This window comes from Rousettus aegyptiacus, unplaced genomic scaffold, assembly GCF_014176215.1.
Source record: "Rousettus aegyptiacus isolate mRouAeg1 unplaced genomic scaffold, mRouAeg1.p scaffold_m13_p_17, whole genome shotgun sequence".
NCBI classification, from domain to species: Eukaryota; Metazoa; Chordata; class Mammalia; order Chiroptera; family Pteropodidae; genus Rousettus; species Rousettus aegyptiacus.
The window spans coordinates 44,528,671-44,555,753 of record NW_023416292.1 but is presented as its reverse complement, the minus strand read 5'-3'; the positions used below and the strand labels follow the sequence as shown (position 1 = coordinate 44,555,753).

At 37.8% G+C, this 27,083-nt stretch overlaps 1 protein-coding gene and 1 pseudogene across 7 annotated transcripts in view; both read right to left on the bottom strand.

Annotated features, from left to right (window-relative positions):
- CARMIL1 (capping protein regulator and myosin 1 linker 1) overlaps window positions 1-27,083 on the bottom strand; it is a 262,957-nt gene that overhangs the window by 103,387 nt on the left and 132,487 nt on the right. For all 7 annotated transcript variants that reach the window (XM_016140897.2, XM_036235257.1, XM_036235261.1 and 4 more), the window contains 8 exons: window positions 25,420-25,508; window positions 24,194-24,288; window positions 15,068-15,154; window positions 9,771-9,874; window positions 7,374-7,451; window positions 7,165-7,241; window positions 4,231-4,335; window positions 979-1,048 (listed from right to left, as the gene is read on the bottom strand). In XM_016140897.2, coding sequence (XP_015996383.2) covers window positions 979-1,048; window positions 4,231-4,335; window positions 7,165-7,241; window positions 7,374-7,451; window positions 9,771-9,874; window positions 15,068-15,154; window positions 24,194-24,288; window positions 25,420-25,508 — 705 coding nt within the window. The remainder of the gene's footprint in view (window positions 1-978; window positions 1,049-4,230; window positions 4,336-7,164; window positions 7,242-7,373; window positions 7,452-9,770; window positions 9,875-15,067; window positions 15,155-24,193; window positions 24,289-25,419; window positions 25,509-27,083) is intronic.
- Window positions 19,875-22,649, bottom strand: LOC107508860 (annotated as a pseudogene).

Below are 27,083 nucleotides of genomic sequence, written 5' to 3'. Positions count from 1 at the left end.
CATGTAAACAAGAGCAAACAATCTTATTTGTCCCAGATACTCTATGAAGCACTTTTCAAAGACCAATTACTTTAAACCTCCTAACTCACAGGGAGAGGTACTATTGTCTCTATTTTGCAGATACAGAAATTAAGTGATATCAACTAATTCATCCAGGACTGCACAGCTAGTAATGGCCAAACCTGGATCAAACCCTAGAGTCTGATGCAGTTGTGGAGGAAACTGGACTTGAGTTAGATCCTTGAAGGAAGGGAGGCCTTGAGAAGTGGAGGGGTGTGCTAAGAGGGCCTGGGAAGGGAGAATGACGGGCATAAAGGCCCAGGAACAGGAATGAAAGACTTCCATTGCTAGCCCTGAAAAGACAAGTGCGACATGCTGGGTAGAGTCGGGCTCTGAAGAGGCCAGTGAATGTACCCAGGAAATTTCTCACTAATCGCCACACAAACTAAAAGTGTTAAGATAGTAAAACTCAGGTCTCTCTAAAATGTAGAGGCTTTTAGTCTCAATTCTTCTGTGATTTCTTTGACAGGAAGTGCTTAGAATTGCTACAATTTTAAGAAGCATTTTAATTTTCCTGTTTTAAATCAAGATATTAAAAAATAAAATTATTGACATGATCGTTATTCTCTTTCAAACTCTTAAGTTAGGTTATACATATTTGCCCCCTGCAAGGAATGCTGTATGTTACACTTTTCATGATAATGGCTTCATGATGAAATACTTAAGAAACTGGCACCAAGAATGGGGATTTTAAAACAAAAGTCATTAAAAACACATTTGAATGCTTTCTGAATGGGGATCCTGTAGCTGTTTATAAATAAAACCTGCAAAATACAGAACATTAGAAACTTCTATAATGTGTTTTCCTTCTTAATTTACATCCTCTGAAATCACAGTATCACATTTTTTTCCAGGAAAAAGACAAAGCGATGCTGAGGCTGTTATCTCTTCTAGTGTACAGTGTAAAGGTATTCTTACCTCACAGTTGCTGAGATCAAGAGAAACCCCCTTCAAGTTATGGTTACTGGCCAGGCCCAGTAGCAGCGCCCTGAGGAAAGAAACATACACATGAGATACAGATCCCACACATCCCACTAAAATAAAGCCCACAGAATAAGAACACCTTTTCTGAATCATGGGTGAGGCACCAAGTACCTCTTCACTTTTAAAAATGCCAACTGCATTTCTGTCTTCTGACAGCAGTGTAAAAATGATGCTGCAACATTCTTTCACTTGACACAGGGCAGGTCCATCATAAATGCAAAACCTGACAGGACTGATATTCCTATGCAGATAAACCGCAGTACCCCTAACTGAACATTGAAGTTAAATTGTGTTCATCACAGGTAAATTACCACTTGTGTCTACTTGAGGACAGTTCTAATAATGTTTAGTGTATTTTTAGGCGATTGTTATTAGAGTAGCCAAGTGAAGCTGGTTTTCTCTAAGGAGTGTACTAGCGAGGAAGTCAGGCTCCAGAGCTCTAGACCTCTGTAGGTCTAGATGGGTTTATTAAGAGACCTACAGAGGTGGTATGGCTAGGGGTGGAACAGCGCTGGGGAGAAGGCACATGTCTCTAGTTCAAGCCTAGGGACAGGATCCTGCGGGCCTGTCTGGCAGCTGGTCACAGGCAACCACATCTCCACTCTGAAAAGGACTTCTAACATTTGCATGTTGAAGAGACTGGACTAACCATGTGGGTCTCATCTCTCTCTGAGAATGAATGGATTCCACTTACACACGTCAGTCCTACAGAACCCAACACCGTTGAGAAGGCTTGAAACAAAAATTCCACACCTGCACACACATCCATTAAATACCACTGCAGGAAAAAGAGGATCTCAGCTGGGCCCTGTGAGAAATATAGATGAGCAAGAGAGGTCTCCACCCTCAAAGCAAGGGGAACAAATGTGTGCAAGTAACTGTGACAGGGGACAGGTGGTAGGTAGTAAGCCCCAGAGAGTGGAACCAAGGCATTTCCTACCTTGGAGTGACCACCTGTTATCAACATTTTGTGGGAAAGACCTCCAGCTGGCATGCTCCCCAGGGCGAGGCTGAGGGAGAGGTGGAGGTAGGGTATCTGATGCCAGTTTCGAGGTTTCCCCCTTCCACTAATTCCCTGGCTCCTTCCACTGAAAGGAACTCTGCAGTGGGCATGGAGCACAAGAGCCTGGCTGCTTCCCACTACCAAAACCCCAGCTGGTCAGGAGGCTGGAGGAAGTGCTTGTCTGTTCCCTGAACGCAGTTCGCTAGGCCCCTCATCTAACACTGTCCTATGAGAGAGGCTGGGCGCATCTCATTCATGTGCATGCTTCTGCTCGATTTCTTAGGAAAGTGTTCCTCTTTTCCCAAAAAGCGGTTTTTCCCCCTTTCTTTTTTGGGGGCCATACTGACCTCGATCTCAAAGTTCACATCCCAGAAACCCAACATGCTGCTACAGAGAGTCTGGACAAATTACTCGGCTTTTTGAGCCTCAATTACCTCAACTGTAAATAGGAATAATGATGCTCTCCCTCAACTGTTGTCAACACTTATGGTGACAGTCCACACGTAAGCTCCTAGTCAGTGTCCAGCTTAGGGTCATGCTTTGAAGTTCACTTCAATCCCACCCTTCACAGGTGAACCTAAGCACCTCAGTTTGTTATATCTTTTCAAATTATAACATGACATTAAATCTACGTAACTGAAGGTTGTTTACAGAATCTTCAACAAGGAAGCCTTTTTTCTCACATTAAAATTTTTACTGAGTAAAATGTAGGTCTGAAGAGGCTATTGATTTAACATAATTAAACATGCCTATTAATGACCACAGGTCATAAGATTTAACAATTACAGAACAACTTTGAAGTGTAATATTTATAAATCTATATCTATAATAGTTAATCCGTTGTTGTTGTGGTGTGGAATACACTTACAATCAACTATGCTAATCAGGGAAGAACTACTCTATATTTTAAGAGAATCGACAACACTGAAAGGATCAGAACACACATACCTTAACACTAAAACCACTGTGAAGATGTCAACCTCCCTCTAATACACTATACGGGTTTTCTATTTAGTGCCCTTCTGGTATCAAGCACATTGTAAATGCTCAATAAATATTAGTTGAATGAATGAATAAGTAAATGAGTGTGATTGATTAAATTATAATGGGTCCCCCCTCTTCAGAATATTGCTTATGATAGCTTTATTAATATCCATGCAAACAGTCTAATTGTGAGGCTTTTACTATTTGCAGCTGTTACATTGGGAAACCACTAATATATTAATTCGTTGTTTAAAAAGAAAAGGCCAGCTATAACGTCAGGTTGTTTTTTAGCACCTGACTCGATCTACTGTTCTTAAAAACATCCATTGTTTTAGTCACATGGAATACTATAATCAAGATCTTATAGATCTTGAAAAGAAAAAAGTCAATTTACAAATCAGATGAAGATTAATGTTCTAGTAATATGACTAGCAGACATTGATGTTAACATTTCATACAGATTACAAGAGAAAAATTAAGTGCTGATTTACATGGCAGCTGAGGAACACCTGAACATATCTGACAATGTACATATTCACACATACTTGAAATATGTTCTTTATTCTCAGAGAATTTCATCCTATAGTTCTTTTGATTATGTCCGGGAATGATGAACAGAAATTTTGAGGATGATAAATTACGTCCAAACCTTAACTTAGTTAAAAAGTTTAACTTCACCACTACACCTACACTAGAGATATTAACCCATAATAAGAGTTGGTTGCCAAGTAAAAAACACCAAAAGATAGCTTATATTGACCTACATAACTCAGAAGCCAAAGCACCTAAAAATTGATTCTGTTGTACACATGTTTGTGTAGAGTTTTAATTATTACTGTTAGTAGAACAGAATAAATATTGATTAAAAAAGAGACTCACAAGACTATCTATACCTAAAATGGACTAAACAGAGGTTAATATAAAAGCAGTAGTACTTGGGCGCACAACTTTTATACAAGATCAGTGACTAATGCCAAGGTCACAAACCAAAGGAAGATTTCTTTTTTCGTATAAGATGCAATAATATCAATAGTGTACAATGTAATCACAAGGAATTTGATTTCCTTTTGTGCCCCAAAGTTAAAAGACATTTTCATCTGCCTTGTCTGTGTTAGGATTATACGTCTTTTCCTTCCCTTGAGCACATTCATAACAAGCTGAACTTTAAGAGCTGTGAAGAAAATGAATTAACCACTCACTTCAAGGGTTCAGGAGACAGTTTTGTGCCTGAAAGGTTGATCTGCATCAGAGCCAGAGAACTACTAAAAAACTGCTTGAAACTCAGGGGTACTTCTTTTCCTTTCCTGAAAAACAAAACACAAGTGTCAGCCTGACAGCTACACTTCCATCTCAGCAACTGACTTCCAAACTGGCACTGTGAAATAATCCCTCAATCAGTTATGTCTTCAGTAGAAAGTTAAAGGTAAAAAGAAACAAAATGTCTGAAAGCTAAATAAACTAATCCAATACAATTAAAGGAATAGTGTAAGAAAAGTTAAGACATCACATTAAGTCCTTAAAACAATTTATTCCTTTTCTTTGTGGCCAATGAACTCATTGTACTGTGTTTGACCCACAGAACTTCACAAAACTCCATGTTTGGGTTTTTAAGGAATAGAATGTCAGTGAAAATGTTTCTCAACAATCTAATGAGTTTTCCCACTGGGTGACATTTGAATGTTAAAAATCACCACCTACATTTGGCAGTATTTTTAGATGCAACAAGACTGTGACCTGATGTTAAGCTGAAGAATGACACTGAAAGTCTGAGTGGCATGAAGCCTGCATGGCAGATTCCCTGCTCAGCTCTTATATCTCTATCACAAATCTAGTAATTTCAGAACAAATATTATAATAGTTAAAGAAAAAACTCTAAAAAGCAATGGCTATAACCTCCAAATAATGTCCCTTCTATTATAGTGGGAAGTAAGTGGACCAAATCACACAGCTCGGCTAGAAGGCAGAGTCAACACCACTGTGAAAATTTAAGAAAAATGAGATCCCAGAATCGAAGCTGGAAGGTGAGCACTTTGCTTGTTTTGTTCTGATAGAATTGGTGAAAAAATTGAATAAGTCCCTGTGTAAGACACTTAGCCTGATACACAGTAGATATCAATTTAATGATGGTTACTCATCTTCTACGGAAGGATTCGCAGAATCTCAGGGCAGAGGCCATCCTAGTGGTCTAGCTCAACCAAATAAGATTTAACAATATTTAACACACAAAGGTCCCAGAAAACCTGTCAATATTTGAAATTTCATGCTATTTGAGAAGAAATACCTAAGCAACCAGCATGTCTCTCTAAGAAGATCAAAAATAAACATAAGGGGAAATAATTCTGGTAGACATTTCCAACAACTCTGGTTCCGGATCTTGGAACAAAATGTTTGTAAACCCCCATTCACTTTTTGATGAGCAAATGTGGTTAAATTTTTTTTTAATGCAGCTCTCCTCTGACTACTCAGTGTTTGGTGTCAACTGTTCAAAGTTTCCAAATATTCACTGTCCCTTTCTCAGAGACGATAATGCTCGTCACCCTGCTGACAGCAGGCACGTGCACCTGAGTCCGAGGCCAACGGGACATCAGATACAGCGGAAATGATGTGTGTAACTTCCAGAGAGAGGCTTTACCAGCCAGTATGTGCAAGTCCACGATTCTTCTTCCTCTGCTACACAACTGTCAGTGTTCTAGATAGAGGCTTCTCTGCCTCTCAGAGTGAAGGTCATGTGGACAGCCCACGAGGGACATGTCACAAAACTACCATTGCTGAAAGCCATGGAAATGGGGCTCGGCTGAGCTGGGAGGCTGATTTGTTACTGTAGAACAACCTCATCTATCCTGAGTGATGCACTTATGAAATTATCTGTGAACAAAGGTATGAATAGCCCAGCTGACAGTTCGTAATTCACTGTAAATGCAGCAATTTCAAGATAATTACTAAGGGATTTCTACAATTATGTCTAGGTAAGGTACTGGGTACTAAACAGTTTAATCACAACCTTTCATTTGGAAGACAAGGCAATTTGTTAGGACAATTCTGCTCTACAAGTTTAATAGCTCTACTGAAGATTAGTCATTATAGAATTCACAGTAGTGAGAACTTAAAAGAACTGATTTTATGGAAAATCTTTATAGTCTACGATATCTCCTTCTAATTCGGTTCTTCAGTCAATCACAACTCCTCCTGGGTGTGACTTTGTAAGCTGCCTTCAAATGTATGAGTTAACTGGTTGATCTCAAACCCTCGAAACATAGTATAAGAAAATTCTCAACTCTGATATTATTTTATTGAGGTATATGTGACACATTCTTGCTATTGTAAACATTTACATCACTGTCAAAGTAATGGTCCAGCAGTACTTTAAAACACAGAATACTTAACTGTGAGGCACAACTGTAGAAGAAAGCATGCTGGATAACTAAGTTTTCCACATACATGAGTGTTATTTCTTTGAAAATAAAAACTTTTAAAAAGTTAACTAGTAAAAATGGAGGTATTTCTAATATTAAGCAACTCTCCAAGTTTATGACATGTGGTCATAATGATGAGTGTTAACTATTGAACTGGCCCAGGATCCGATATTATATAACCCATGTACTTTTCATAGTTCTTTATCCTCTCTCCAGTCTAAGTTGCTGCTGTTTGTGAATATTTGCTGTTTCTAATTTTATGCCCTATTTTGCAAACAATTCTAAGTCAAGATGATAGGAGAGAGGTATTCAACTCTATAGGTTAAAATGCATGAGTTTTGGGATGAGTTTTCTTTGTTCCTCAGAGGTAGTTTATATTTACTTCCAAGTTCATCATTAAGAAATATCTGTAGAAGTTTCTAAAAAAAGTCTTTACAATATTGAGAGAGTATTTGTCCACATATGAAAAATAGTCCTTTTTATAGAGTTCACATAAACCGGATGGAGTTATTGATAAGAACATCAAACTGTGCTGAAAAAAGATACGACAAAAACTTGAACTTTCCAGGCCTAGTATTCACAGATAACAGTTTAAAGCCATCTTCTTCCAGGTACAACATTCACTCATTCATCGTTTATCATTCTGTTTTCATATCACTACAACTGCCTTTGAGAGAAAGACATTCCTAGATAATAATGATAGCAGGACTAAGTTCATACCGGTAAGAAAAGACGGTTCTGGAGAGATTGAGCACGGCTAGATGTTGAAGGCATCCACGGAGAAGAGCGCCACAGACCTAGGAAGAAATAATGCACTCTTATTTTCACATATTTCTTGGTCTAAGAGAATATTTTATTAGGGAGAAAGCCTTTGAATCCCATCTCAATGGCTGTCCTGAGACCCCCCCAGAGCAATATAAAAACATTACCACATCCAGGGAACATTCTGTGTTGGATAAATCCAGATGAGCAATGGCATTTGGCTGGGCCAAAAAACTGTACATGTACTTAAAATAAAAACAAAAACAAATATTTTAGGCTATAGAAATACATACAGACAGTGCAAGTTAATATTTCAAAATAAAGTTGCCTAAATCCTTCCAGAATCATTCTCTACTCTTACCAAGAGGATTAACAGAATTTTATGTCATTACCTTTCTTGAGAGGAAAAGATCCAAAGAATATTTAAAAGAAAATCATGTTTATGTTAAAAAAAAAAAAAAAAAGGCCAAATGAAATCATGGCTGCCAAACTGCCTTTTTGTTACACATGACTTAGTTTTCCTGGTAAGCTCCGTTTTTATAATTTTGGAACAGTGCTAATTAATTTTAACTGCTGAGATTGAAATACCACCTCAATGGCAGTCACCCTATCAAAATGCTAATCACTTTTGAAAGTGTTCAAGGAGCCACTAATTGGAATTTGAACCACGGGATGGTCTCAGGCTATATATATACTCTCTCCTGTCCAACACAATGATTTTTCTATCCTTAGTTATTTCCAAAATCTAACAAGAAAAGTCCTGTCAGTACTATCAGTTAGATTTTGGTTGTTTTAATCTCACACATAGCTAAAACACTTCAGGTTTCAAGGAGTCACAATACCTAAATTCTCTCCTTATCTTTGTGCCCGGTCATCAAAACAGTAAAATTAACAACTCTTTGTTATTTTCTAATTGCCCTGTGTGAGTAGCAACTGCCAGAGTCCACCAGTACCACACTGAGTACAAGCTCCTGCCACCAAATAAATAGATAAGTTCTCCTTTGCTTCACTGCATGCCACCAGATACCTGCAAAAACAAACATGTTTACACTGAGATATCCTGTAAGTGTAGTGGCTTAGCTATATGATCCTGGAGAAATATCCTCTCTACCAAGGAATTCGGAAGAGCTAAAGATTAGTCTGGAAATACTTGAAAATAACCAGACACACAGAATAGAGTGTCTTATGAAAGTTCTGACTAAGAAAATATAATTTTGCTCTCATTTACATGAAGATCTCTGCATCTATCTTTGCCTGGCACTGTGGTTTTACACCAGGCCACCAGGTCTCATCGCCCTCCAGACCATACTTGGGGGACACTTCTGGGAATAAGCAAACCCTTTGAGGCTGCTCTTCCTGAAGGCTCAGGGCCAGGTGGGCCCCTGCCCGAGTCTGATGCATGGCAGCTTGTCTGGGGCTAGAGCCCACCCTCCCCAGAGGAAGCTGGAACAAGGCTCACTCCTGGCCTGTATTTTAGCAGTCTTATTATTTCATCTCTATGCTCCTCTTTCATCCCTCTCTCTGTTCCTCTAGTTTGTCACTGTAATGTTTTGGTGGTTTCATACTGGACTTCTTTCATCTTGGGAGGGAGCAGATTTATGAGTCATCAGCGAAGGTGACAACTACAATTGGACAATGCATTAAAGTTATGGCAAAACAGGAAACAAATATTATTTAAATGATTTCAAGTGTAAGGGAGAAGGAAAAACTACAGAAAGTACTGTGGCAACATTTTCTGCCTTACAGGGAAAATAAAACATTTGAGAAATGAAAAGAAATTTCACAGTGTTTTTCACCCCCATAAAAGAGTGGAATGCAAATCAAGGTCCTTCCATGCTGCCTACTTGCTAGAGGTCCTGCTGATAAGAGAGTATTTCTTTAAAACCCTATCTGATGACCAGAGGGGACCCCTCACCACACGTGGCAATGAGGTCAGACCTAACTCACTGTATCAATAAGATCTATCAAACACTTGTATTACCAGTTCAGCTGGATAAAAACTCTGATTATCATTGGGGGGAAGCTTTTTCCTTTATACTCAAACTTTAAAGAACGGCCACTACTTTAATGCTGACCCTCCCCTCTCGCTACCATACTCAAGGACCACACTCATGGAATATAGGACTGAAGTTTATCTCAATATCCCTTTTCAATTGCAAACTAAAACAAAACAAAACAATATAAAACGAAACAAAAAACCCCACCTGTCTTCCCAACAATATTACTTAATGACGAAATAACTTAGTTTATGTTTCCAATCTTTCTTATCAGGCAGTTTTAACAGGTGCAATAATGTTTCTAAATGAAGAAAAAAATTCCTTCAGGAAAAGTATTTCCAAGAAGAACTTAAATTTCAGTAACATTAAATGAGAAGAAAAGTTATGCAACAGACTAACTCTGGATTTTCTCTCTAAAATACTTTATAAGTTCATAACGAAATGATTTTAAGGTGTCATGATAAAGAGAAACAGAGGGAAATGTGCTAGAAATCCATGTTTAGAAATTATTCTAGCCTTCTTAAATACAACTTCTTTGAAGATAGCGTTAAGGAGAGAAAAACCTACCGAGAGGTCATCTCCACGAAGACCACTCCCTGAGAGGTCTAGGTGGATAAGGGTGGTGGCGGTCAGCGGATTGGCACTGAGTGACTGAGAAAGGCTATTCACTCCTGAAACAGCAAGAAAATCCAGTTCAATTTCCACTCCAGGAAACAAAATGAGGTTTGTGAGTTAGTGTGTGTGGCCCAGCAGCCCATCGAATTGTAGGACTGTGGTTAACCGTAAGTACATCCCCAAAAGGTAGCTCAGTAGGACTGCCATTTTTGATATCCCCTCAGGAAAAACAGGTTAGTCGCAGACAAAACCAAGTCACTGAATAAGAGAAAGTAATGGAATCGGCTTCATTTTGCTCCGCTTCTTCTGATGTGGATGGAAAGGATTTTACTTGGAAGTCTTAGAAAGATGCAAGCCATCTAATCATTCTTAGCCTACTCTTAATCCTGCCAGGAGACTCTCAACAGTGTACAATATTTAAATGATGCAGGTGCAAATTCAGGTACTTTGAGCTACTTAAAGTACTTGGGAGTTAATACAGGAATGCACTGCCCTAATTAATGTAGTGTGCTCTGGGCAAAATTTAGACTGAAATGGATTTTACAGAGAAAATGATCTGCACACAAAGTAAAAAGCAATCAAAAGGAAAAACTGATAATTAACACTCTACACACTATTTATATAACATAACTAGCGCAAGTTAGAGTCAACTGAACAAAACTTGTAATACCATCTCAGAAAACAAAGAATACAAGAAGGGCATGATTGTTCTGTGAAGAGAGCCATGTTCCATTGCATGTGGGTAACAGGCCTGAGAGTTGGGGCTGGGTGCTGGGTGGTTTTTTAAGTGCCACTTCTTGTAATGGGGGAGTACAGGCTCTAGGAGGTATGTCACTACCAAATGGGAGCCCAGAAGAGTCCAGTCATTTACTGGGTTCAAAGAGGTCCTACACAGTGTCCCAGTGATTACTGTTAAGATAATAGGGACTTGGGATATTGCAAAGCTCTTCATGTTTTTACTAAAACTACGTGGTTCTAAATTGTGTATTCCGGAAATATGGCTATTTCTAAATTGAGTATACTTTTGTAAATTATTTTGGTTCTTAAAAAAAATTTTCAGTACAATTTTGAATATCGCAGACTGTTTCAACAACTCTAATGCAAAATAGGAAAGGGGGTTTTGGTACACACTTGGACAGTCCCTACAGGGATAAGGGGCCAGGGTCAGGTTTGCCAGCAGAAGCCAGTGAGGCACTCCAAGAAAAACTTTGAAGGGGAGTCATAAAGAACTGACTCCAGTGTCTGACAAAGTCTCCTGAGCCATTTCTCAAGGGTTAGTCCACATTTGAGCATGTATAGAGAAAAGATGGGGTAGCAGGAAACTTTACTTAACTGCAAGGAAAATTTCTTGGCTATCAACTCGACACTTATTAAGTGCTCACAAAATGTTTATAAAAGGCTGGAGATTGGGAAATATACATAACTAAGCCCCATTCTTTGCCCTCAATAAGTTCAAAGACAATCAGCAAAGAAACCAAATAAACTCTGGGATGAAAACTCAGTGCTACACAAGGATATTTGTTCATTGCAACAGATCTTTATTTAATGCCTACTGTGTACCGGGCATGGGCTTCTGAGACCCAGGGGCCACTATCCCACCCTCTAAAAGCCAGTACAGTGGGAAACACAGACAACTGAATCATCAGAGTTCAGTGAGCTCAGTACTATCAAAGATGTAAGAAGCAAGAGTTTGGCAGAGAAAGAGGTGATGGTTTGATTAATTATAGTAGATAAAAGGAATCTGCAATGGATGATAGAAAAGGTTAATTTCTGGAGGTAGCAACTATGATTGTTTAAATGGCTAAATACCCCCCAAAATAAATAAGTAATAAAAAATAAATGGCCAACTTTCTCCAGTTTGTCCTATTACTAATATTAATGTATTTTATAATGGAATAATTGAGTCCAAAACATGGAAAATACCAGACTCATCCAGAAAATTATTTGTAAAACCATTCTTTAGTGAGGTATAACAAACTTTAATAAATAAATTCTAAAATTAGCAGCTCGAATTAGTCTCAATGGCAAAATGCTCCTTGACAAGTGCCAGCACTTGGCAGTTGGCCAACATTTGAATAGAATTGGGGAGAATCGTGTTATCTGCTCAGCTTCATGCTATTGACAAAGAATGAAAAGCTTCCTCCCCCGCCTGTGAGCCCACACCCACGTGAGGCCTGTGTTAACAAGCACATTAGCAGCAGGAAACTACAACAATACAGGATGGAAAAAATCAGGGCTCTTACAATCCGAACTCAACACAGATTTACATGCCATCCTGTATTCTTGGCAGACTACCGATTCTGACCATTCTTGCCATTTATTATTGGAGTGTTTACAGCTGGAAAAGGGTGGTACCAGATGGCCATGCATTGACATAATCTGGCAGTCGGCAGGACATTTACTAGAAATCCAGAAAACTATCATTTCGCTAACATCTGAGGAAGAGAAAGGGTATTGGAGACAGTGTGGGTATCATGGAGATCTTTAAAAAGTCTTTCTTGAATTATGGAGCTATGCATAGAAATGTTTTCAGAGAACTAAAATATAAACGCTAATAAAATTCAACAAAACCTTAAAACCACAATTTAATCTGAGTTATTTTGAACCTGCAAACTCTTCAGAGCCTATGTGACAGTTTGCAAGAATAATGACAGCTTTAAGAAATCAGTTTTTTAAATATAAAAACAGTATTTCAAGATATACACTTTAGGAAGGGTGACTTAAAATTAGGACATATATTATAAAACAATATTAATTCTCGCAACACTTGTTTTAAAGTACACATATGTTGCTGCAGGGAAGGGATAAACGTGGTGACCTTTATTTGTGAAGGAAGCAGGAAATGTGGGGCTATCCTCACGAGGAAGCTGAGGACCATCCTCCCTACCACTGCACTTGGATAGACAGGGACTTCAGTGAGTGGTACCTCAGAACCAAAACATGCCATCAGGAGGATAAATGATCACCACATCCCTCTATTTGTTTTGTAGTAATGAACAAATAAATTAAAATAAATAAATATAATCATTTTTAAATTGTTACTATTTTTAACATGTAGAAAATTCACATAAATTAAGAAAAATAATTGACGCTATAATAGACAACAAAAGATGGGAACTAGCAATTCCTCCAAAAAAACATACAAATGACTAAGGAACAAGGGGGAAAAATTACCTAAGCAATAATTGAAAAAATTAAAATATCAGAACACTTTTGCTCATATGCTTGATGAACAATGAAAAAGTAAAATAATGGCCAGTAATGGTGGGAGTATAAGGAGATTTGTACAAAATACTTAGAGGACAACGTGACAATATGTACCAAAATAAGCTTTAAAAAATGTGCAAACATTTTAATCTGGCAAATTCGACTTAATAGGAGTTCATCCTAAAGAAGAAATTAACAAATAACCAATAATTAGATATAGGAATCATGTTAGTGTGACTTGCATTACTGAAGAATTAAAAACCATCTAAATGTACAATAACAGGCCATCTAAGTAAATGATGGAACATTTTCCATAGTCTGAAATATCATGTGATATATTTAAGAAATAACAACTTAATTCAATTTAGGACACTTTTCATTAAACTCCCACAATGGTCCAGGCACTGTGTCAGGTGCTGGAGATATGGGAATGAGGGCCCCATTCTAGTAGGGAAGACACAATGTTTATAGTAATGTGAGATATGTTAGATATGTGACCCAGAGTGACACAAAGAAAAAAGTAACAGATTCCCTTGAGGCCTCAGAAATAGGAAAGATGTCTCAGAAAAGATAGTTACACATGAAGGTTTTATAAAATAAATGGAAGTTCTCCAAGAATATGAGGAGATGTAAAAGATAACAGAATATATATATATATATATATTGGTCTCTGCCCTCCTCCATTCCTGGCACAGGGCTCCTGAACCCTGTAAATTCCTAATGGATGAGAGTATCTCTTAGGAGCACCTTTTGTAGTAATGAGGCCATGCTGGGTGGCTCCTGGGTGGGTGCCGATCACCAGAAGGACCAAGCCATGATTAGGAGCCTGGAATTTTCAGCCGCACTCCCATTTTCCGGAGAGGGGAGAGGAGCTGGAAATGGAGTTAATTGATCAGGCCTATGTGAGGAAGCCTCCTAAAATCCCAAAAGTATTGGGTTCAGAGAGATTCAAGGTGAGTGGCACATCAACACAGGGAGGGTGAGGTACCCCAACTCCACAGAGACAGAAGTTCCTGTACTCGGGACCCTCCCAGACCTCATCCTCTTCATCTGGGTGTTCATCTGTATCCTTTGGTATATTTTTCAATAAGCTAGTAAATGTACACCAGTTTTCCACTGTGTTCTGTGAGCCACTCCAGCAAATTAATCAAACCCAAGGCTGGGGTCTTTGGAACTTCTGATAACCTGGGCTTGAACCGATGTCTGCAGATGGGGATGAGGACAGCAGTTTAGTGTGACTGAGCCCTTATCTTATGGTAGACAGCATCAGAATTGAGGTGACTGGTGTCGGAGAATCTCTGGGTGTGGGGGAAAACCTCCAAACATCTGGTGACCATAAGTTTCAGAAGTGAAGTGTTTCATGTGGGTAGGAAAGGAGACATACAGGAAAGAGAAACCAGGAGGAGGGTAAGAAGTAAAGTTGTCTCTACACAGGATGAAAGAAAACTTTTCAAAGAGAATAAAAGCATGTACAAAGGCATGCTGTATGCAATGATAGTTCAAATGTTACTGTCCGGTGCGGATGTGGCAAAATATTAGCACTGACACGTTCGCTAAGCAATTGGAAAAGTGAGAGGCGGGTGACTGGAGTCAGGGGAGAACGGGGTGGGGGGACAATTCCCAGAGCAGGAAGTAGAAGAGGCACTGGACAGTGAGGCCCAGCAGTTTTCTGAAGAGCAGACGGTCTAGCTGACAGTTGGCTGGGGGACAGGGGGATTTACCTGCGGAAGCAGGGAGGTCATCACTTCTCTTATGATGAACCAAGAGAAACACAACCCATTGCCTCTGGGTATGTGAGGCAGGAGGCAGCCAGGCCAGGTGAGCATTCCATGTCTCAAAGTTAAAGGAGTTAACGACTTCACATATACTTCAAAACTATTCTCAACTTTGAAAGCACTTTGCTTTATACAACCAGAATTCCAATCACATAATTTCTTTATCTTAAAACTACTAGAGTATATACAACTACATAATAATTGTAACTATTTAAGGTAGCATGGCGTAACAGAAATATAAAGTTAAGTAAATAAAATATACTGTACCTTTGGGTGACAATGAGGTTTTAGATAAATTTAAATGCTTCAATCCCTTTGGGAGTTTGGCAAATTGAATACTTAAAGAGGATATACCTGAGGAAAAAAAAGTATTAGAATTTTCAAGTTCTCAGAATTTCATTTGTTTTACAAGACCTGAATATTATTTAAATTTAATTCTAATATAAGGGATCATTTTTGCCTTTCTAATGTTTGACCTTGTTTTCCAATCATCTCTCTATTCAAGAAAATTAACCCATTGTTAAAAACCTCTCTAAAAAGGAAAGTAAAGGAAGCCCAATGTGGAAGAGTATATACTATATAATTCTAGATTTATTAAGTTCAAGAATAAACCAAACGGAAGTCAGTAGAGTAGTTATCTTTTCTGGGGGGTGGAGAGCAGGAGTGGTAACCTTTGGGGCAAAACACAAGTGAAGCTGTGGAGAACTAGTAACACCCTATTTATTGATCTTGGTAGTTGTTGTAGGAAAGCATTTAATTTGTAAAAATTCATTAAGATGTCAACTTGGGCCTTGATTTTTTTGAATGTATATTATACTTCAATGGAAAAATTATTTCAAAAAGTCAGGTATGGAAAATAACCATAAAATCTACATGGCTTTAGGTTTGATAATGAGTTTTTAGATACAACACCAAAGGCAAAATCCATGAAAGAAGTAATTGATAAGCTGGACTTCCTTAAAAATTAAAATTTTATGCTCTGTGAAAGACAATGTCAAGAGAATGAGAAGACAAACTACAGACTGTAAGGAAGTATTTGCAAAAGACGTGTCGGATAAAATATACAAAGAACTCTTAAACTCAACAATAAGAAAATAAACCACCTGATTAAAAAATGAGTCAAAGATCTTAACAGACACCTGAGCAAAGAAGATATAGGAATGGCAAATAAGCATATGGAAAGATGGCTCCACATCATATGTCTTCAGGGAAATGTAAATTAAAACAACAATGATATACCACAACGCACCAATTGGAACAGTGAAAATCTAGAACACTGACAGCACCAAATGCTGACAAGGATTTAGAGCAACAGAAACTTTCACTTATTGCTGGTGGGAATGCAAAATGGTACAGTCACCTTGGAAGAGTTTGGTGGCTTTTTATACAACTAAATATACTCTTAACTATGATCCAACAATCATGCTCCTTGGTACTTTCCCTGAAACTATATGACATTCTGCAAAAGGCAAAACTACAGAGACAGTAGAAAGATCAGTGGTTGGGGATGGGGGAGATGAATAGGTGGAACACGGAGAATTTTTAGGACAATGAAAATACTCTGCATGACACTATAATGGTGGATACACGCCTTTATAAATTTGTACAAACACACTGATTGTACAACAGTAAGAATGAACCTTAGTGTAAACTATGGACTTTGAGTGACAATGTGTTGATGTAGGTTCACCAACTGTTAACGAAGGCACTACTCTGATGGGGATATTGATAAACGGGGAGGCTGTGCATGTAGGAGCAGAAAGTACATGGGAAATCTCTATAAAATCCTTGCATTTTGCTATGACCCCCAAACTGCTCTAAAAATATATAATCCTTAAAAAAAAATTTGGTATGAAAGAGGAAAGAATACTAGATTCTCACTTTTAAGTTTTGATAACAGTTACCATTGCCTACTCACGACTAAGTCTTTTATATATTTTTATACTCGACAATGTTAAAAAAACAAAATCCCAAAAGCCCTATTCCATGTCTTCAATAATTCTGAAAATATTATATTAGATCAAAGTTAAAACCTACCACGAAACTTCAAATAAACTTGTTTTGCTTGGTTCTTTGAGAAAATGACCACTTTAAAACTTTTGTGTCAGTCACACTTATAATGCCTCATAAAACTATAAATGTCTATGACAAAATGCAAGGCCAGAATAGAACAATTATTTTATACTACTGGTGACACCCACCTATCCATTTATTCCTTAAACATAAACTATCTTTAAAAAAAGGAAGAAGGTAGACAAAAAGGAATAAAGAATCCAAAAATATTTTTCTCTGGAAATTGAATTATCACACCGCAAATAATGAAAGTAATAACTAGTGAGGTTCCTAAAAAAAGGAAAATAAAGTCATGTTTGATAATTTATTTAAAAAGAAAAAAACGGGACTTCAGATAAATAAGATTAAAGGTAAACAGGACTAAAAGCAGATATAGATAGTCTGGTTCAAGTACTTGTTAACGAATTCTAGATTAAGTTAATAGCTTCTTTCTTGACAAACGTTTTAATTTCCTAGGTACCCACAAGTCAAAATTTACTTCTTCTTTAAAGAAACACCTGTGCTAAGTGCTAATGGGATGAAAGGCATAACTGGGCCCAGCCCTGTTCACTTTATTAAATGGAAAATAAATTGACTCTGAAAAAAGGAAACATTATTACACAAAAGTCGCCCATTTTAGCAAACTTCAGAAATAAGGTTCTGGCAACATGAACAAATTGGAGTGGTTGGCAGCCAAAATCTAAGGAAAAACAAACAAATTAGCCTGCTCTGTACGTTCTGGAGTTGCTTACTCAGTAGAGCCATATAAGAAACCAATACTGAAAAAAAAAAAACAGTTCCCTGTGAAGGAAGGATAGAAGATACTTTTCAACTTTTGGACAAAACTGTTCAATTCTGTCCCCAAAATAAAGCAAAATATAATCTTAAAGCTGTGAATTAAAAGTAAATTTAAGCTAAAAGCTTCAGTTTGGAGACTTTATTGGTTGACTTACCCTATGATTTATTTTTTTTTAGTATGTGTCAAATCGGCAAGAAAACAATGTTCTAATTTTTATTTCTCCTTTGAAAAGAAAACTATTATAGCTCCTGCTTTGAAATATTTATGCCTGACAAAAAAAGTAATTATAAAATGTTTAGTATTATAACGTGCCATCTGATGTTATCAACTTACAAACACAGGAAATTAAATTTGACATTGCAGATTTCACCCATTAATCATACGTGCATTTAAAAATCTATAATGTCATATAAAATTGTAATAGTGGATATTCTGGAATCAGAATCAGAATGATTCACAAGGTAGAAAAAAGGGTTTAAGGAGGTCCTGGCTAATTGAAAGCATCGATATTAATAATTTAACAAAATTCTGCCTGTGGAGTTCTAGCAACATGATACAGGAAACAAAAGGCTTCCTTCTTGACTGTTAGAAAGCAATAGATTTGAACACTGTAGATGTCAGAATATAGATGAGTTATTTATATATCTACTGATACCTATGGCATCCATGGAGTATTCAGAAATACTAAGAAAAGTGAACAGACAAATAAAATACAATGAAGTATTCTCATTTCAAAAATAAGGCTGAAAGAGATTCAATAACTAGTAATGCCGAAATAAAAGACTAGTAGAAAAAATAAAGTCAGTAAACCTAACTTTTAAGTGTCCTTAAGATCCAAATCTGTGTAGTTTTTAAAATAATGTTTTATCTTGTGTAACTACAAAAATATCAATTAAATATGGCTGATATCATAACTCTAAAGAAAATTACTTTCTAGGTTATAACTATCATACAGAAATCTGGCATCTTTAAATATTAAAATGACTACTTAAGAAAATTTACTGAAATGCTATGGACTAAGCCAGTGCTTTTCACATGGCATACACAAAATTCTTTCCTTTCACTTCCAAAGTTAAATCAGACAATCAATCACAACCACAGTCTAAGAGACAGACTGATAGATTGATTGATTACTCAGAAAATCGTGGGAGGAAACCTGACAAGTGGTATCAGGTACAATTCCACAAGATTTTATCTAAATCACATAAATACAGATTTCTTCACTCATAAAGGGAAATGATAATACTTGCACTATTTAGCTTCACAAAACTATTTTGGGAATCAAATGAAGTAGAGAAGTTAGGTAACTTGTCCAAGGAAACAGCTAGAAACAGGTGAAATCCAAAACAGCACACATTTAATTTGACTCCAGATCCCACTAGTATACACTAAGGGATATAAAAGACATAAAGCACCAAAAAATGTTGGCAGCAATTCTAGAATTTATTTCACATCTTTTTTAGAAGATCAAATCAGAGCAACCACCAGAAGGTCAGGGGAAAAAAACACTTGGGTATTTCAGGTCAACATTTCCAAAGGAAAATCATTCTGAGACAGAATTTTAAATCATCTTTAAACAAGATAATGAAATTTAGAACAAAGTGAGGGGAGGCAAAGGACAGACAGTCCAACAAGGCTGAGATCATAAAAACTCGGGTAATTGTGAAGGATAACCAGGAAAAACAAAATACAGCCTGTAGCATGTAGGGAAGTAAATAATGTGAAACAAGCAGAGAGCAAACTATATTCTCTGAAAAAGCTCAACTTTGATTCAAGAAGTAATGTTACATCCACAAGATTAGAGACCAGGAGATGACCAAGAACCGCGACACTGGTTTAGGCCAGGGAGCTCACACAGGACTAGTTAACAACATTCAGCCACAGCAGTGACGTTGAGTCTCTTCTACCATGACCCACACAAAGGAATGGAGCTGACATGGTGATGCAGGAACCTCACACAAAAATTAGAAAACTAAAACCAAAGCTTTCCTGAAATATACACTCTGATATTTTCCTTTTTTTCCTTTACCAAAATAAGATTTTGAAGTTGTTCGAAAGATACTGAATAAGAAAGGAGACCTAAGACTCAATGGATGTAGACTCCAAATTCATATTCTGTCTCGCCCCCACCAAAGGTCACTGTTTTGCCAACAAGTTGCTTTCTTTGGTAATTTCTATTTTTAGCTTCCTGGAGAAGTGATCTTCTCCCATAAGCCATCTTCATTTTTTTTTTTTTTTTTTTGTAGAGTGTTTTTTGGAGATGGGTATTTAAAAGTAAAATCAAGGTAGATCTAATAGGTTCAACAAATTATGTGTGTGTGCGGGCAAGAGGGTTCAGCCAGAGGTGAAGTGGAAAGGCTTTCTAGCATTCCCTTATCATCTTGCTGCAACCAGAAATCCACAGGTAGAAAGGCATCCAGGAACCAGTCCTGGACAAAGTCATTCTGTCTTTGCATCCTAAATACTACTCACTGGCTGCCTGTAAATCGGTATAGCACGCAGATCCTCCTCTGGACCATGACCTTGGAAGGAGGCTCAGTAAATCTCTGCAGTTTTAATGTTGACAGTAATGGCATAAATTACTAGAAAGTGGTTTTCATTTTTTTCCTGGTCATTTAATTCTGTCGGACATAAGATGACTAAGCGAATGCCATCTTCTTGTCTGTCAAATCTGCTAAGAAGGTGATGAATCAGTTTTTGTGATAACCGCCCATCGTCACTGAAGCTGTCCACGAAGTACACTTCCAGCCTTCCACATTGAGCGTGGCTGGAAAAAGATTTTATTGCATTCATGATCAAAGGGACCTCAGCTTCGGCGTCAATTCCATCACAATGTGTTAGGCAGATAGCCCCATTACCTATGTGCCTCAAGCCCACAATGTGACAAGTAGTGGCATTAACAGAACCCAGAACGAAGACGGAGACATCCTTTGGGGAGGTCCCTACAAGCTCCTTTTCCTGAACATACAGAAGCCCTGGGGTCCCATTTGTTATACTGATGTCTGAGAATTCTCTTTCCTCCGGAAGTGGGTGGGCTTGGACGAGCTCCTCAGCAGACTGCGGCAGCCACACTCACCGCACCTTGACCAGCAGCGGCACTGTGGAGGCGGCCAGCCGCTTGGGGAAGGCCCAGGGATGTGGCGACCTCGAATATTTTCTATTCTCTTCCACTTCTTCCTGTGTTTTTAATGCTTGTCATGAATTATTAAATTGATCTCATGATCTGCTAATGGGTCTTGACCTACAATCTGAAAATGCACTCTGTTAGAAGGCCAAGAGCAAGCTGGGGATAGGCCTGGCCCTGTAGCCAGGATGAGAAGAGCTCATGTGTGTGCTGTCACTGCCATGTGTGGCTCTCTCAGAGAGAGAGCAGAGCCTGGGGCATCTGAAGCACTGCACATACACACTGCACCTCTGCTTCAAATCATACCTACACCTTCTTCACCACAAGCCCCTTAACGACAGAAGGCCACCTGTCCTTTCTACACAGTATGATGAAGAGACTGAACTATAAACATACAATTTAACTACAAATGCCTGCCTCCTGCTTTTTGTTGTTTTCAAACCTAAAATACTGTCATTGAAAAGCTCAGAAACAAAAATGATGAACAATTTGCCCCTGGATTTAAATTTCTATGAATATTTTACTCAGTTGGATTCCTTGTAGAATTTCCACCCAATAGCTGAGAAGCTACCTGTGACCTTTAGATATTTTGCCTAAATTTAAAAACAACAACAAAGACAGCAACCTATGAAGAATTTGTGCTCAGGAGCTCAGCCTAAGAGTGTAGACAGGTGGGAAACATGGTGCCAAGAGCACAGGAAACACAGCAAGAAATGAGTCTAGAGGGGCAGAAACGAGGAAAGTTTAGCTTGAGAAAATATTTTCAGGAGTGTCACAAATTGAGTGTATGTGAGCAGATGCCATACTGGAGAATAGGTGTGTAGACACGAAGCTGAGGAAAACATCCTCGATATCTGATTTTAACGTCTGTGAATAAACTTCAGGTAGATGAAAAGACACACAAAATCAGGTCTCAGAGGCAGGAAGATGGAGAAAAAAGGCAGGAAAATGTCATTATTGAACACATGTTCTGACTCCACGCAACAAAGAAATCTCTATAAACTTTGCTATAATTTCCAAGTGCAATTATTAAAAAAACTGCAGAAAATTAAAATTATATAAAATCTAACTCAATTTAAGGAAAATATTTATGGATTAAGAACCAGGTCTTATGCTAGAGGCTGTGTGTCCTAGATGGTTAGAGGAGGAAGAGGCAAGGTGAGCTGGTAGACAGAAATGCTGATGCGTAATTATAATGCAGCAAAATGAAGGAAGTGCTACCACAGAATTTAAACCAAAGGCGAGGGTCTGATAGATAAAACTGCACCTGACGTGACAAGATGTCCAGCTCAACTGCACCTCAGAGCATGAGGTACACAAAAGGAAAGGAGACGAAAGGCCTTAGACTCACTCTTCCCCTCGCAGGCCCCTAAACTCAAATGATATGTGGTCTTTTGGGTCTAGCTTATTTCCCTTAACATGACACTTCTGAGGTTCAGCCATTTTGTACCATGTACCAACACTTCATTCTCCTGTATTGTTGTGCTCCGCTGGACAGACAGGCCCTGTTTTGTTTACCCATTTGCCAGTGATAGACATCTGAGTTGCTTCCACTTTTGGGCTATTATGAGTAATACTCATTCACAGGTCTTTATGTGAACATATATTTCATTTTACCTGGGAGATATCTAACAGTAGAATTGTTGCACTGCATGGAAAACTTGTGTTTAGTTTTTTAAGGAACTGTCTAATCAGTTTCCAAGGGAGTTTTGCATTCCTATCAGTGACGCACGAGTTCCCACTTCCCACATCCTCTCCGACACTACTTCAATTACAGGCATACTACTGGTTGCAAAGTGGTACCTTACTGTGGTTTGAGTTTGCCTTTCCCTAATGACTGTGTCCTTCATGGTCTGCTGCATCCTGGGTTCCATATCCGTAGGACCTGCCTCCAACGTCTGCCTACCTCTACTGAGTTTGTCCTTTCAGTCGACAAGTAGGTATGAGTTCCTCTCATCTTAAAAACAAAACCTTCTGAAAGGTGATTTCCACTTTGTTCCATTCTCCCTTTGTAACATCTGATGAATGGAGAGAACACCTGTTTTCTTTCCAGAACTGATGATGCCCAGGGAAGCCCCCACTCGAGAAATGCAGATTCATGACCACCAGCTGTGGCTGATTCTAGGAGGGCCTTCCATGGTGACTGGTTTTCTAATTCAGGCTCCAAGCTACTCTTGAAATGTCTGCTTGAACACCAGATGGGTTTCTCTTTCAAAGAATAATGACGTCCATATCAGAAACAAAAAGGAGAACTGGGTGTCTCTCTCAGTATCTTCAGCTCTGTTTAATAATTAATCCTCATCAAATACATAACAAGATAAAAGGCCCTTATTTGACAATGCTGGAAAACATATGCAACAGATAAAGAAAACAAAATATTTCCTATACAGATGAAGCTATTAAACCTCATCCATCAACATTCTCTGAGAATTCAAATTCTTGAGCTTCACATTCTAAATCTACTGTCTCTTCCCTTTACCCAAAATTTCTTTCAACGAAAACTTTCTTCTGCCTCATCCTGAATTCTAATCCTTCAATGTCTCCCTATTCTCACACTCAAATCTTATGAAACATTAAAACACATCTGTGGTAGGCAGAATTGCACAATAGTCCCCAAGACTCCTACACCCTGGTATACAGACTCTGTATAACTTCCTGTGTGTGGTATGGACCACTGAGTATGATGGGATAGCACTTAACATGATTAGGTTATGAATCAATGGATTTTTGAGTTCATCAAAAAGGAGGTTGCCCTGGGTGGGCCTGACCCAATCATGTGCTCTGTTTAAAAGAAAGTAAAGCATCACAGAGATATGCTCCTGCTGGCCTTGAGCATGATGTAAACCTGTTGTGAGAGAATGGGCCACATGGCAAGAACCTCAGTTTAGCCTCTGAGCCTGCAGTGTTCCCCAATGCCCGGCTAGCAAGAAAATGGTGACCCTAGTCCTATAGTCCCAAGGAAATTAATTTTCCCAACAAGGAAGACCCCAAGTCACAGATAAGATCACAATCTGGCTAACAACTTGATTTTGGCCTTGTGAAATTGAGTAGAGAACCCAGCAAACCTCTACCCAGACTGCCAACCCAAGCAAACTGTAAGGTAATAAATGTGTCATTTTAAGCTACCAAGTTTGTGATAATTTGTTACACAGCAATAGAGAACTAATACAATAGTTTAAAAATATTATCCTCCTTTCTGTTTGTATCACTTGAAAAACTGTTCATTGGATGATAGAATTTTAGCAAGAGTATTTTCATCAAGGGGTGAAAATGGAAGCCAATGAGAAGTAAAGCAGCATTTATAACATAATTACAGCTAAGCTGATTCTATTTTTCAGTCACGGTGAAATTAAACTCCCTAATCTGCTTACAATTTGGGCATGAATGGTCTCGTAAACTCTACTTCTACGGTAGGTACCTCGGTCCTCCAGTGGGTTGCCAGCAAGGTCAATCGTGTGGAGTCCTGAGCTGGGATTATGCGCTAGAGCACTGGCCAGTTTCTGTGCAAAATCTCTGGAAGTAAACAAAATAAGATTAAACAACACAAAATGCAAAACTGTTCAAATAAAACACTTAAAGCTAGAACAGCTAGAGTGAAAGCTAAAAAAAAGCTTCTTTACAATATTAAATTATGCATCATATATTTGTTAACACCCCATCTATTTTACACAAGTATATAACCTCATTTGAGAATCTAAAGTCACAGCTGAAAAACGGTCCATTTTGATTAGCCAAAACTTCATTTGGAAGAAAAAAGAAAATATATAATTATCCCATTAAAAACACATTTTCAGGATGCTATTAATAGTACTAGTTGGTCCCTCCATAACTTAAAAAGTCCTGAATTGAACATGCTTTTCATGAAAACTGCAATCAGCTATTCACTATATCTTAGTTCTCATTTCATGCAACACTCACTAATGCAAACCTGATTCCTCTAATTATTGAGTTTAAAGGCTACAATTGCTAAACCATATTTTAACAAAAATCAAAATCACTACTTTAGCTATGTTTAACTTAAAATAATGCACTAAGTGCTATGATTGTGAAACTGCCAACTGTCACTTAGTAGCATTAAAGTTTTGTTCTAGCAGATTCAAACTCTATGCCACACCTGAGACTTGAATACAGACTACTGAACCACTAGATGAAGATGATGAAAGTGTGAATTTGGAATGGGAGGGAAATGGCTAAAACAGATCAAAGCGAAGCAGTAAAATCATGAAATAGGTTATTACTACAACTGCCATCAATGATACTAACAAAAGCTAATGCGTAGCATCTAGAATATGAAAGATACTGTTCTGAGCACTAATATTATCTCCATTTTAAAGATAAAGAGACTAAGGCACAGAGAGCTGAAACAACTTGCCCAAGGCCATGAGGCATCTGGCTTGAGGGTCTATGCTCTCCACCCCTACCACCATGCGCCATCGAAAACATCAAGTGACACAACAGTGAACGATGTTATAAAATCCGTGAGCTTTGGGATAATGATGGGGATTATAGGGATTTTCTTTTTAAGAAGGGAAAACATGATACTCTCAATGTGAATAGCCCAATTTTTTAAACTATGTATTAATTTTAGAGGAAATGGTAAAAAATTTTAAAGCAACATATTCATATATTCAGGAAAATACTTACGTTCTAAGTCCAGCGTTTTCCAACACCAATTCTTCCAATCGATTAGACCTACTCACCACCCTTAAAATCTGTTCACAGACATCGGTGGACTGTAACAGAAAACATTCTTTAGCCATTAAGTCTACAAACGAGCTCACTTCACTGTTATAAACCTATGCAGATATAAAGTTGCAATTAAACAAATCGTTCATTCATGCATTCATTCATTCAGTAAACCTTAACTGAGAATCTACTAACACTCATCATCATGATAAAGGTCCTGAGGATACAATGACACAAAGGACAAAGTCTCTGCCTTCAAGAGTGTACCGTCTAGCAGAGAAATCAGAGTAGAAAATATACTTACAATAGAACAATAAAAAGGCCATTTGGATAACGCCATGGACATAGGCACATCTCACTCAGTCTTGGAAAACCAAAAGGATTTCTCAAAGACAGGGATATGCAAAGTAGAGAATAAAGACTAAATGGTGATGATGACGAGGATTTCTTTACTAAGGTCTGGTCTTGTACCAGGCACTGAGCTAAGTCCTTTATGTGTATTTCATTACAAAACTGTTACTTAAGTAGCATTATTCCCTTTGTACAGATAAAAAATTAAGGTTTAAAGATGTTATGTACTTTAAAGGGATGCTAAGACTGGATAAACATAACTACTGTTTTGATGTTCCCCTCAGTGCTCTCTAAAAGACAGCAAAGTGGGAAACAGCATAATAAAAATAAAAAGCTTGAAAAATAATGGCCTTGTGTTAATAAACATTATGTTTTTAAAAATTACATACATAATTATAAAATTATCATGTCTGTCAAAATACTTTAAATACTCAAGATAGAGCATTAAATAAAAATGTATATAAAAAGAAATGTTCAATAAAGATTACAAAAAGTGAAATGGTTAATGTATGCAGTAAAAGTTTTGAGGGGACTATGAAAAATGAAGAGGTGTGCCTGGTAGTGGAACTGTGCATTTTTCTTTTTAATTTGTACTTATTAATGTTTTTATATTTATTTATAGCCTGCCTATTCCAAAACTAATTTTAGATGGCTCCTGACCTTAAAACTATTTAAATATTAGAAAGCGATTTTAAAAATCTCATTACAACTTAGGGTCTATTTAAATCCTTTATGAATTTTAAAAAAGGGGGTGAGGGAATCGTTCTGTGTGCCACGGCATACAAGTCAAAGTGGTTTCTTTTCTTAAATATCACATAAAAATGTTACAGTTCTTTGATTCAGCAGATCATAAATACGTAACTGGATTAACCATTTTTAGAACAGTTGCAGAAGTTCTAAAGTATCCTTCAGAAAACCTGACTTAGGAGCACACCAAGTTCACAGAAGCTACGGCTCTTACAATTCTAATGTGCTATCTGGTTTCATTCAGCCTATCATGTGGATTGCACACTGTTCCGGGTTTCTAATGTGTCCCTCAGATTAATGAGGGAAGAGGAAAATTAATTCCAATTGACCTGATGCCTGTAATTTACATTATGCTGATGGTAGTGATTTTTAAAATGGTGACTCCGAATCGGAATAATTCTTTGTCTTACAATATACAACAAGGGGAACTGATGTTACTCTATTTTCATGATAAAAAGTGATTACTCAAACTATGAATGTTTATGCAGGGGATATCCTAATTTCCAGAAACAATCATAGTATCA